The sequence below is a fragment of the Schistocerca gregaria genome, chromosome 2 (genome assembly GCF_023897955.1).
Source record: "Schistocerca gregaria isolate iqSchGreg1 chromosome 2, iqSchGreg1.2, whole genome shotgun sequence".
Taxonomy (NCBI): Eukaryota; Metazoa; Arthropoda; class Insecta; order Orthoptera; family Acrididae; genus Schistocerca; species Schistocerca gregaria.
Window position 1 is genome coordinate 1,051,788,645 of NC_064921.1, and position 14,166 is coordinate 1,051,802,810.

The window sequence follows — 14,166 nt, forward strand, 5'->3', positions numbered from 1 at the left end:
GCATTTCAGAGTTATAATTGCAACAAACAGAAGAAACACAGCAGAAATTCCTCGAAGTCCGCAATGAAACATCCAAGATTTTAAGACAAAATAATTGAAAATATTTCAATGACCATGGACTCAATTGAAGACCACTTCAAAAATTAGCTACATACTTTCCACAGCTTTTAAGTTGTCTGGAACCCAAAGAGAGATTCCCGAAATAAATCCAGAGGTCACAACAGAAAGTTCGTCTCCACCAACAAAAGAAGTTTACTCACATATCAAGAAATTAAAAACAACAAAGCATCATTGGAGGACGAGACTGTAGCTGAACTCTTGAAAAGTTTAGGCTCAAACTCACTAAAAGGAATTACGCAAATAATCCGAAATATTTGGCAAATGGAAAAAATCACAGATGACAAGAAGACTGCTCTGACCTAAAAGTCGTGGGATACCTCTTAACATCGTGTTGGACCTCTCGTACTGCACGACGCAGTGCAACTCGGCATGGCATGGACTCGACAAGTCGCTGCGAGTCCCCTGCAGAAATACTGAGCCACGCTGCCTCTAAAACCGTCCGTAATTACGAAGGTGTTGCCGGTACAGGATTTCGTGCAGGAACTGATCTCTCGATTATGTCCCATAAATATTATATGGGCTTCATGAAAGGCGATCGGGGTGCACAAATCATTCGCTCTAAGTGTCCAGAATGTTTTCAAACCAATAACGAACAATTTTGGACAGGTGATATGGTGCACTGCAATGCATAAAAATGCCATCGTTGTTTGGGAACATCAAGTCCATGAATGGCTGTAAATTGTCTGCAAGAGCCCAGACACAACCACTTCTAGTCAATGGTCGCTTCAGCTGGACCAGGGGACCCAGTCCATTCCATGGAAGCACAGTCCACGCCTTTGTGGAGTCGCCACCAGCTTGCACAGAGCCTTGTTGACAACTTGGGTCCGTGGCTTCGTGGGGTCTGCGCTACACTAGAACCCTACCATCAGCTCCGACCACTGAAATCGGGACTCATCTGACGAGACGACGGTTTTCCAGTCGTCTCCAGGGTCCAACTGATACGTTCGGGGACTCAGAAGAGGCGCTGCAGGCGACGTCGAGCTGTCAGCTATGGCGCTCGGGCGACGTCGAGCTGTCAGCTATGGCGCTCGTGTCGGTCGTCTGCTTCCACAGCCTCTTAACGCAAAATTTCGCCGCACTGCCATAAACGATACGTTGATCGGACGTCCCGTATTGACTTCTGCGATTATTTCACGCAGTGTTGTTTGACAGTTAGCACTGGTAGCTCTACCAAAATGCCGCTGCTCTCGGTCGTTATGAGAAGGCCGTTGGCCACTGCGTCGTCTGTGGTGAGAAATAATGCCTGAAATTACTCTCGGCACACTCTTGACAGTGTTGATCACAGAATACTAAATTCCCTAACGACTTCAAATGGGAAGTCCTATGTGTCTAGCTCTAACTACCATTCCGCGTTCAAAATCTGTTTATTCACATGAATCACCTGAGTGCAAATGACAGTTCCGTCAATGCACTGCCCTTTTATTCCTCGTGTACACGTTAGTACCGCCGGTGTGTATATGGAAATCGCTAACCCATGACTTCTGGGACCAAAGTCTATACGCATACGAACAGTACCATCCACACATAAAGACAAAACTTCGGGGAACTCCTAGTGCGGTATACATTTCACTTGGAATATCACCAAAGCTATTGTTAGTTTTGATGTGTGCCTCAGAAACAGTTTTCGTTTAACTTATAGAACCTGCCAAAGAAGCAAATGTTCCGCATAAAACACCCACGTGCGCTTATGCAAGGGACAGTAAAACTGGTAACAGCTGCTTAGGAGGGAAGCACAATCGTAACAGTGACTTAGCCATTGTATCACATAATCTACAAGGAATATTTTCCGCGTTACGACACATCGTGGCTAAGTGCCGTGACTTGCAGCTGAAATGCGTTAACTACGGATTATCTCTCCATTTACGCACTCGTAGATAACGTGTAACGAAATCAGTTTCGTTGTAGTGCACTTGAATGTAATCTATTCGACAGAAGCTACGATTATCAAGTTGACAAACAACTTACACATTGTGAAATATATTTTTATCTAGCAGATAACGTAACCGTTCACAATTCTTTGCGCAATACGAACAAATTCAGCGAAACGAGAGAGTTTACTTTAGTTTTTTGCATGTTCCTTGGACCATATTTGTGACATATACAGCTATGACGTGGACCGTATCAGTCCGTTTAAAAATATTATGAGTTTCTCATACCGTACACTGACCAGTTACTTATTTAGAATTTCTAGTTTAATCGAATTGCATTGTTTAACGATAGACTATTTAAGACAGCGAATTAATAAAATTTCTAAATATATTTTCGTTTATTCTTTCTGGCATCATTATCAACAAAGAGCACTTTGCTTTGTGGTGTAAGATGGAGAATATTTAACGAGGTATGTTCCAGAAAGTAAGTGTTCTAGATATTTATATTTTTTTTAGAAGGAATGCATATTACAAGCTATTGTTGATAAACGTGTTGACTATGTTGACACATAGTCGCCATCCCGTTCAATGCATGTGTTGAGCTTCTTTATGCCCTTCTCGAAGATCTCTCCCACTAGCTCCTTCCGCCACTTCAGAACCTCTTTCTGCATCTGCTCGTCGGTTGAAAATTTAATTCCACTCATGTGTGCCTTCAGGCAGGTGAAACGGCGGTAAATAGTAATCTGAAGGCGCCAAGTCAGGGAAATGTGGGGAGGGGCAGGGAGGAGTTCAAAACATCCCAACCTGACGAGTCCACGCGCGCCTCGGTGGCTAAGGCTGTGTGAGAACGGGATTTGTCGTGCAAGAAGCAAACCCCGCTCGTCTGCATTGCGCTTCTTTTGTTTTGAATGCTCTTTTTACTTTTTTGGGAGGGGCGATTGTATATGGTAAGTCTGCGCCTGAGGCAGAAATTCGACCAAAATGATACCTTTTTGGTCCCAAAACACTAAAGCCATGATTTTTTTGCTCGAAATTGGGATTTTGAATTTTTTGACGGATGGGGAATCGGTGTGACGCCACTGAGACGGCTGTCGTTTTGCCTCTGGCGTGTAATGCGCCACCCAAGTTTCATCTCCAGACCCAACAGAACGCAGGAAATCTTCACTTCCCAGTTGAAGTCGCTCAATAAATTCGCAGGCTCTACTGACTTTCCCTGTGCTGCTCTGTCAGCTGTTTTGAGGCCCATCTTACGCACAGTGTTCGGTAGCCCGCCTTTGTGTGTGTCTCGTATAAGAGAGTTCTGGAGAGTTGTGGAAACATCCGCTGTCAGTCACCAGTCTCGAGGAACACTTTCCTCGATTTTTGCACCAACTCATCAGACAAAATGGAAGGTCTTCCACTGGGTCTTGTTAAACTCTGTTAAACTCCTTACAACACTAAACACACTCGTTCTATTCATAGCAACTTCGCCGTAAATCGTTTTGAATCGCGAAAAATTTCCGGTAGGTGATGTTCCTTCTGCGAGTAGGAAGTACGTCAGAATAGGAGGCTCACACTTGACGGGATTTCTTACCGACATTTTTCACGCAACTGGATACTACAACGTCAGCTTTCGTATTACCGTGTTCCTGCAATGCTCGCTTCAGTTAGGGAATTCTTCTCTACCATTCAGTGTTGCCAACACTCGAAAAACAAAAGAACTGCAAACCGTTATGGTTACAGTACACTTACTTTCTGAACAGGTCTCTTACGTACAGGAGTGGTCTCAGTACTGGATACTTTGGAAGAACAAGAGTAATTTTTTCGCATTGAGAAGAAAATTCATCTTGAAAACTGCACGATGCCTCTAACAATGCTGTTTTCTTCGTTTCAGTTAAATACGAAGTGACGCACTCATTTCTTGCAGATTAAAAGACATCTTTCTGAGTGTGAGAACAATAAGCAAAATATGGCACTGCCTGGTGTCGGCCGGGTTGCCAGGTTCGATTCCCGGCGGGGTCAGGGATTTTCTCTGTCTCGTGACGGCTGGGTGTTGTGTGATGTCCTTAGGTTAGTTAGGTTTAAGTAGTTCTAAGTTCTAGGGGACTGATGACCATACATGTTAAGTCCCATAGTACTCAGAGTCAGAGCCTCGTGTCGGTACAGGTGGTGACAAGATACAACTCACCAAGCATAAATATTGTTGAGGACATAAGTCTACAGTGTACGTCGAAGCAACCTGCGTCTATTGTGACTCTTTCTAATAGTTTAAAACGAATAACATTCACCACATCGTGTTCTTGTTAAGTTTTTGTAACACGAATTTCTTTTGCTTTTAAGGAGGATGCCTGCGTCTTATAATTATAAATGGCGTTACGGCTACATCTTACAGTGATATAGGACGTTACTGAAATAATGCTGTAAACGGATGATACTTTTGTTAAACTTACTACTCATCGAACTGGTCTTTTATACTAATATCAATCTATCCATATTTCCCGGAGATTATAGGACGAAAGGTTGCCTTGATCCCTCTGAATCATCAAGATGATATGATGTGCATGTCATTATGCTCTGCGCTGAAAAGCTTGCTGTTTCAGTTTATCTGTAGTACTTCTGTACGATTTTACATAACATTGTGTTATCACCGTCGCACAGTATATCATTATCAGATGTGGTTGTATTATAGTTACAACACTAGATTATGCCAGGTGACATGAATGACTGAATATAAGGAATACATTTCTTCAAGCTTAGTTACAGGACCTGTATAGTTTTCAAGGGAATCTTACACCATTCTTGCTGCAAAATGGTGGACAGTTCAGGTAACTATGATGGAAATACGTAGCGATCACGCATTGCTCTCTCCAAAGTAGGCCACAAAGGCTTAAAACATTGAGAACGGATGACTGGTGACCGAGAGACATGCGACAGTTCGTCAGTGTGCTCACCAAACCAGTCTCGAAAGGTGCGAGATGTGTGAAGAGGGGCCCTGCCGTCTTGGAACACAGCGTAACCATTGGGGAGCAAACATTATATCGTGAGATGGAGCCGATCACCCAAAACAGTCACATACTCCCTGGCGGTAAGTCGACCTTGCAGAGCTCCAACGGAGCTCACTGAGTACCACGGCGTGGCCGCCCGAATCACCACCCGACCCGCACCGTGTTTCACTCTCGGTACGTAAATTCGGCTAGAAGTTGGAAACAGTGTGCAAGAAGGCTCATCCGACCAAACGACTCCCTTCTGTTGCTCCACCGTCTGGGTTTTATGTCTTCGGTACCACGTTTTCCTGTTACGGGTACTTACATCACTGATTAGTGCTTCTGGAATTTTAGCTCGTCCTGCAGTTCCCTGAATCTGTGGTTCCGTTCGCGTTATTTTGGCACTGAAAGCGTTCGCGAGTGCAGCATTCAGCTCTGAAGTGACTTTTGCAGCCGTCGTCCTCTTATTATTCGTCATAATCCTTTTCAACGATCGACTGTTACGATCACTCAACACACACTTTTCGCAGCGTTCCGACTTTACGGATGATGCTTTCCCACCTTCCTGCATGCGATATAAATATTCGATACGGCGCCTCTTCAAATATCAACGCTTCCGTTTCCTCGGTTACGGAAGCACACACCAAACAAACGTTCACCAACAATTTATCCACGTTCTAATTCACTTAACTCCGCCATAATTCACTCGCAACTACACAGCACACTGTTTTGAGTACGACTGACATTGCTCAACTTATTGAGGACATTGCACAGGTGCCGTTAGTACGCATTACCGAGTGACAGTTGCTAACTTCGAATTATAGTGTGTTTGCAGAGCGATCTGCCATGACAATCGCTTCCATTTATCCGGTCTACCAAAACACACAAAATTTATTCGATTATCGTGAAATCTGATTTATCTAAGGAAGATTCAAATGTAGTTCGATGTAAAGAACTACACGCTATCAACATATAAAGGAGAGAAGGATGAACTCTGACGCCTCATCGGAAAGAAAGTACATCGACAAGAAGGAGCTACGTGAACCAAAGAATATTAGACACAGATTTATGTGTTATCTATGTAGGAATTCCTTATGTAGGGGTTATGATTGTAATGCAGTCAATAAAGCAGACATAACGGGATATAATCGCGCTTTTGAACTGTACAGAGGAAGAGAGAGTGTGATCATAGCGATTGTATAAGATGGGGAAATTCGCTTTCCCATCCCTCTCCTTTCTAACCAGTTTTTCTTCTGATGTCTCTTTTTTCGTAAAATATGAAGTAACGTACACACTTACTTAGACAAAATTAAGTGCTCGTCGCGTGTCCTATGAAATCCGTTAATTAAGAAACTGAAAGGGATTTGCGTGTACGTGTGAACTAATGAGTCGTCGAACTGCTATGAACATTACCTTCGATTGGCAGTTCGGCGTTGCTATTTTATCGGGTCAGCATATTGGACATCTTCCATGCATCTGTGACCACATTTTCTACTCTTTGATACATATATATTTAGTCTTCAGTCTTCAATGAGAGGGTAGAATACAAATAAACTTTATGCAGCTCAGTTTTTTATCTGTGTATGCAAACACTCTAAAGTTTCTCGCAAACAACGAAATGATTCTTGCTCCCTTTCTGCAACGCATTTCGCACTGATCTTTTCAAGCGCTGCAACGAACAAATGCTTGCCGTATACGTTTAATACTTCCATCAAATGGACATGCTGATTTAAAAAGAAAGAACAGATTTCAGTTGTTTATTACGGACAAACTATGAAAGACAGAAACACACTGCGCATGTTACTGGATAGAAGAAGAATCTAAGTTTTATGTTCACACAGACACTATACTATACACTCAACATGAGCGCCATGCGTTGCTCCTGAAACATCGAAACGGTTGTCTATTTCATTCCACACACGAATCACCGGGTCTCTGTTTATCGAATCGTTAACTTTTGAAAGTAGCTGCCATAGTAGGGACGAAGACGCTATTTTTTATATAACCTCGTAGAAAAAAGTGCATGGTATGAGGCCAAAAGCAATGAACAAGATGTCGTCCACCTCTTCCAGTTCGACGTTGTGGGATGGTGGTGATAAGAACGCCGCTCTTCGGGGTGAAAGTGTGGCTGGGCGCCGTCAGGCATAAAAATGAAATCATTGGAAATTTCGCGAAGTTGCGGAAACAACCAATTGTGCAGCATGTCCAGGTATGACATTCCTGTCACGGGTTCCTCTGTAAAAAATGACGGGTCCATTAACCTTGTGAACCTAACGGGCACTAAACAAATTCAGTTTGGGTGAGTCTTTTTCATGTCCGTGATGACACAAGGATTTTGTGACGCCCAAATTCTTACTTATAGATTCTTTAATCGGTAGATGAAATGTCGCTTTGTATGAAAAGACGAGCCGAACGGAAAAAGGGTCCTTTGTCATATCGTGGGCAACTTAAATGCAAAACCATAGCTTCTATTATGGTCGCTGGGACCAGTTGCTGCAGTAGCTGCAACTTTCGGGACTTCATATGCAGGCGTCGTTTCAGAATACACCGACACCGCCGTTTGAGAAAGTCCGAGTTCCTAACCTGCCCGTCTCGTAGACCACCGAGGACTCCGCGTGGACGCATATCCGATACGCTCGACATTTTCATCAGACTTGCGTGGTCAACCATATGCAACAAATTCTCCAGACTTTTGTATGTCTTTCATAATTCTGCTTCTCCAGAGGTGGCTTCTTGCTGAATCGACAACGGAATGCACGTTACACTTGAACAATGGGTTAACAACGCGCAAATTCTGACAACCAAAGTGATTTCTCTTGTGGTGTAGTTACGATGTTGCTACAAATAAACAACAGCGCAACTGTCGAAACTTTCGACCTTCCTCTATCCAGTGAGATGTGCAATGTGTTTCTGTGTTTTATAGTTTGTCTGTAATAAACAACTGAAATATTTCTTTCTTTTTGAATCACCCGGTATTATAAGAACTGTGATTACCAACACTGGCACAGTGGAAAGGGAACACCGGATCATTTACACAAATATACATGACGTATAGCAGGTCTGGTGCACCTGACGACGAGTGCAAATTCGAAACGCACGTGCACACGTCAAGAAACCACGGAAAGTGGCTTAATCCAGCGCCCGAGTATTCAGTTACTTACCACCGCAGCTGCACTATTGTTAGATGAGCGGAGGCGGCTGGTGGGAGGCTTACCAAAAGGTGAGCACGGAGAGTGGGTTGGCGGCGACCCTCGGGTTGGGGTTGGGGTTGGCCTTGCGCGTGGACGCGTCCATGCCGGCGCCGCCTGACCGCTGTCCAGAGCTGACTGGCTGGAAGCCTCGACTGGACTGGACTGGCCGGCGGGGCGGCGGCAGCAGCAGATGCTGGCTCAGCTTTCCCCTCTGCCTCCCACCTCCTCATATCTGGCCAACAAGGACGGCGCTTAATCTGCCGCCGATACGCGGTGCTGACCTTCTGCGGTCCTGAATGACTTGCGGTAGCGAAAATTTTGCAACTGTCGTAAGAGTAGCACGGCCAGTTCTTCCCATGAAAGGTTACACGCGATTCACGTCCCGATTTATAATACTACTACACTTGTTTCGTACAGTGTAGCAAGCGCGCCTGTGTGAGTTTCTAACTTTACACATGCCCGTACATATTAATCGTAATTAGAGCAATGTGGCTTAATGTTATGCAATAACCAACGAAGTTTAGACGTGCCCGTACATATTAATCGTGATGAGAGCAATGTGGCTTAATGTTATGCAATAACCAAAGACGAAGTTGTGCAACAATAGAAGGATAGTTTAGCCTGTTTTTAATGTTCGTTTAGACCTCGTTAGGAAGTCTGCAGCGTCGTTACCTACATGATACTGTCTGTTGCGTGGGCCATAGTTGCTACGTACACAGGTTGTATCAGCTACGTCTTGCACCCCTGTTGCTACGTGAACGGTTCGAGGTATCAAAGCGAGGCATTTAATTCTGTTATGTGCGAAATACTCTTTAATGTTTTGACCAGACGAAACTACAGTCGTCTGGTCGCAACAGTTGGTTCTTCGATCGCTCTGAAACATGGCTGATCGGAACATATGAAATATTAGTACACTCTATTATAAGAAAGGTAAAAATATATGTTTAACTTTATACACTCGATTGTCACAGAAATGTGCCTAATATTTACAACTGTCTTTCAATAGTATAGCATGACTGGATGAACACAACTACAGACTCTTCTCTAGAAGTACAAGTTCAATATTTTAAAGTACAGTTCCCTCTGACACTTGAATAGCACTGTTGTGGTAACTAGCTGATGTTGATTGCTTCATCAGAGGTCACAAACTGGCTACAGCGAATCAGTGCTTGGCTCCATGTCGGCCTGTGTGTGATGGTGCTGTGGTCCTGAGAGAAGGGGCGTGCTTTCAGAAGCGACTTCCATCGGCCATTGTGGATCGCAACGAGACATCATTGATGTTTGTGGTGTCGACGCGCCTTTGAACGATATCACATTTAACTTTTTACGGAACCTTCGTCGGATCACTTTGTTGTCCATCTGTTTGTCTCTCTGTCCAAATGTTAAATACTCTTTTTCTCAGGAATGGGCAGATGTGTTAGGTTGAAATTCACGTCACATTCTCAGTTCTACGGTCCTTTGGCAGTGTAAAACATTGAAGCCTCTGAGTCAATTCAGTGAATGGATACGATCGTTTATGTCACATTGTAAGATACTCACACACTTATCAAAACCTATAGAGTACTTCCCGTTGGACTACAATCATTAAATTTAGCAAGAGGTAAGATTTCACAGTATAACTAAATGGAAACATCAGAAATTGTTAATTTATATTTCACGAAAAAATTGTCATTTTTTATGTGACTGTCTGTCTGTCTGTCCGTTTGCTAAGCCTTTTTGTCACGAACGAGTAGTCGAATCAAGCTGAAATTTATGTCACATACTAAGGTCTATGGTCACTTGGACATGTAAGAAAACTGAAGCTTCAACGTCAATGCAAATATACGGCCATTTATGTGACGTATTTTGATATTTACTGCAGATAGAGTTGGCGTTTCAAATTGTACGTGAAACGACCATTCGCAGACTAGTCCTAGGGTCAATATCTTGCCAGTATCAACGTCGATAACAGCAAAAATGGTCGAAATTCTCGATTTGCGCAATGGATGAACTGTCTGTAAGAGCAGTTAAGTTTGTATGGAACCGTCAGTGCGCCAGTTTTTTTAATGAAGCCTTATACTTTTCGTAACAGCATTCGAAAGCTTTTGAAAGCACTAGTACAGTGATATAAAACTAGGCGTCTAAAATTTTCGGAACACTACCCGAGAAATCTGCTAAAGCTGAAAGACTTATCTGAATCGGCTGTTGAGGTGTAAACACCACCGAACGGAGCTCTCCTGCCAGGATCCGCCACTGTATCGAGCCTTCCATTTGCTGTTTGTTTCCACAGAAGCTGCACAGTTACACAAGGGTGTGTCCATAAATTTCAAACAGTTTTCCTAAACACCTTCTGACAGCCCAGCATGCAGTACCATTCACAACAATCGTTACCCAGTGTTTATGACGTATACATGAGGGGTGTTCAATAAGTAAGGCGATACTTTTTTCTGAAAGCAGGTTGGTCTTATTTATGATTTCAGTGCACTATAAAATTCCCACGGCTGAAAGCAAGGGGAAACTACGGCCGTAATTTTTCCTGAGGGCATGCAGCTTTACTGTATGATTAAATGATGATGGCGTCCTCTTGGGTAAAATATTCCGGAGGTAAAATAGTCCCCCATTCGGATCTCTGGGCGGGGACTACTCAATAGGATGTCCTTATCAGGAGAAAGAAAACTGGCGTTCTACGGGTCGGAGCGTGGAATGTCAGATCCCTCAATCGGGCAGGTAGGTTAGAAAATTTAAATAGGGAAATGGATAGGTTAAAGTTAGATATTGTGCGAATTAGTGAAGTTCGGTGGCAGGAGGAACAAGACTTTTGGTTAGGTGAATACAGGGTTATAAATACAAAATCAAATAGGGGTAATGCAGGACTAGGTTTAATAATGAATAGGATAATAGGAATGCGGGTAAGCTACTACAAACAGCATAGTGAACGCATTATTGTGGCCAAGATAGATACGAAGCCCACACCTACTACAGTAGTACAAGTTTATATGCCAACTAGCTCTGCTGATGACGAAGAAATTGAAGAAATGTATTGAAATAAAAGAAATTATCCAGATAGTGAAGGGGGACGAAAATTTAATAGTCATGGGTGACTGGAATTCGGTAGTAGGAAAAGGGAGAGAAGGAAACGTAGTAGGTGAATATGGATTGGGGCTAAGAAATGAAAGAGGAAGCCGCCTGGTGCAATTTTACACAGAGCACAACTTAATCATAGCTAACACTTGGCTTAAGAATCATGAAAGAAGGTTGTATACATGGAAGAACCCTGGTGATACTAAAAGGTATCAGATAGATTATATAAAGGTAAGACAGAGATTTAGGAACCAGGTATTAAATTGTAAGACATTTCCAGGGGCAGATGTGGACTCTGACCACAATCTATTGGTTATGACCTGTAGATTAAAACTGAAGAAACTGCAAAAAGGTGAGAATTTAAGGAGATGGGACCTGGATAAACTGAAAGAACCAGAGGTTGTACAGAGTTTCAGGGAGAGGATAAGGGAACAATTGACAGGAATGGGGGAAAGAAATACAGTAGAAGAAGAATGGGTAGCTTTGAGGGATGAAGTAGTGAAGGAAGCAGAGGATTAAGTAGGTAAAAAGACGAGGGCTAGTAGAAATCCTTGGGTAACAGAAGAAATATTGAATTCAATTGATGAAAGGAGAAAAAATAAAAGTGCAATAAATGAAGCAGGCAAAAAGGAATACAAATGTCTCAAAAATGAGATTGACAGGAAGTGCAAAATGCCTAAGCAGGGATGGCTAGAGGAAGAAAGTAAGGATGAAGAGGCTTATGTCACTAGGGGTAAGATAGATACTGCCTACAGGAAAATTAGAGAGACTTTTGGAGATAAGAGAACCACTTGTTTGAACATCAAGAGCTCAGCTTCTCCTGGCGTAAACTATGTTCAAAGTACTTACGGGCATTCAGCCAGGTTGAATTTTCGACAACTGCCAACAGGCAGGCCTGTTGGCAGTTGTCGAAAATTCAACCTGGCTGAATGCCCGTAAGTACTTTGAAAATCAAGAGCTCAGATGGATACCCAGTTCTAAGCAAAGAAGGGAAAGCAGAAAGGTGGAAGGAGTATATAGAGGGTCTATACAGGCGCGATGTACTTGAAGACAATATTATGGAAATGGAAGAGGATGTAGATGAAGATGAAATAGAAGATACGATGCTGCGTGAAGAGTTTGACAGAGTACTGAAAAACCTGAGTCGAAACAAGGCCCCCGGAGTAGACAACATTCCATTGGAACTACTGACGGCCTTGGGAGAGCCAGCCCAGACAAAACTCTACCATCTGGTGAGCAAGATGTATGAAACAGGCGAAATACCATCAGACTTCAAGAAGAATATAATAATTCCAATCCCAAAGAAAGCAGGTGTTGACAGATGTGAAAATTACCCAACAATCAGTTTAATAAGCCACAGCTGCAAAATACTAACACGAATTCTTTACAGACGAATGGAAAAACTAGTAGAAGCCGACCTCGGGGAAGATCAGGTTGGATTCCGTAGAAATACTAGAACACGTGAGGCAATATTGACCTTACGACTTATCTTAGAAGAAAGATTAAAGAAAGGCAAACCTACGTTTCTAGCATTTGTAGACTTAGAGAAAGCTTTTGACAATGTTGACTGGAATACTCCCTTTCAAATTCTAAAGGTGGCAGGGGTAAAATACAGGGAGCGAAAGGCTATTTACAATTTGTACAGAAACCAGATGGCAGTTATAAGAGTCCAGGAACATGAAAGGGAAGCAGTGGTTGGGAAGGGAGTAAGACAGGGTTGTAGCCTAACACCGATGTTATTCAATCTGTATATTGAGCAAGCAGTGAAGGAAACAAAAGAAAAATTCCGAGTAGGTATTAAAATCCATGGAGAAGAAATAAAAACTTTGAGGTTCGCTGATGACATTGTAATTCTGTCAGAGACAGCAAAGGACTTGGAAGAGCAGCTGAATGGAATGGACAGTGTCTTGAGAGGAGTATTTAAGATGAACATCAACAAAAGCAAAACGAGGATAATGGAATGTAGTAGAATTAAATCAGATGATGCTGAGGGAATTAGATTAGGAAATGAGACACTTAAAGTAGTAAAGGAGTTTTGCTATTTGGGTAGCAAAATATCTGATGATGGTCGAAGTAAAGAGGATATAAAATGTAGACTGGCAATGGCAAGGAAAGCGTTTCTGAAGAAGAGAAATTTGTTAACATCGAGTATTGATTTAAGTGTCAGGAAGTCGTTTCTGAAAGTATTTGTATGGAGTGTAGCCATGTATGGAAGTGAAACATGGACGATAACTAGTTTGGACAAGAAGAGAATAGAAGCTTTCGAAATGTGGTGCTATAGAAGAATGCTGAAGATTAGATGGGTAGATCACATAACTAATGAGGAGGTATTGAATAGAATTGGGGAGAAGAGGAATTTGTGGCACACCTTGACCAGAAGAAGGGATCGGTTGGTAGGACATGTTCTGAGGCATCAAGGGATCACCAATTTAGTGTTGGAGGGCAGCATGGAGGGTAAAAATCGTAGAGGGAGACCAAGAGATGAATACACCTAGCATATTCAGAAGGATGTAGGTTGCGGTAGGTACTGGGAGATGAAGAAGCTTGCACAGGATAGAGTAGCATGGAGAGCTGCATCAAACCAGTCTCAGGACTGAAGACCACAACAACAACAACAACATGAATTTCCCACTCTTTTGGCTACAATACCCTATTGTTAACATAATCTTCGTTGAATGTGAAAGCCTCACTCCACCTTACTGGGAAGGCCTGTACGTCCGCACAGTAATACTCCACTGATCGACGGCTGAGCCAGCGCCTGGCTGCATCAGGAAGCTCCCCATCATCCACGCACTCTCTCCCGCGGAATGCACCCTACATTGGGTCAAACAGACGGAAGTCGGAAGACGCAAGATCCGGGCTGAAGGGTGGATTAGGAAGAACAGTCCAATGAAGTTTCGTGAGCTCGTCTCGTGTGCGCAGACTTGTGTGAGGCCCTGCAGGGACACGGAGTTCTTCATTTGC

At 43.0% G+C, this 14,166-nt stretch overlaps 1 protein-coding gene across 2 annotated transcripts in view; it reads right to left on the bottom strand.

The window, feature by feature from the left end:
- Nucleotides 1-14,166, bottom strand: part of LOC126335576 (ATP-binding cassette sub-family C member 4-like) — a 276,697-nt gene that overhangs the window by 212,175 nt on the left and 50,356 nt on the right. The window contains exon 1 of one of the 2 annotated variants that reach the window (XM_049999006.1): nt 8,166-8,368. The exons of the other annotated variant lie outside the window; for it this stretch is intronic. Within the exon in view, the coding sequence (XP_049854963.1) occupies nt 8,166-8,245 (80 nt within the window). The 5' untranslated portion in view covers nt 8,246-8,368. Of the gene's footprint in view, nt 1-8,165; nt 8,369-14,166 lie in introns of those variants that run through there. 2 annotated transcript variants of the gene reach the window in all.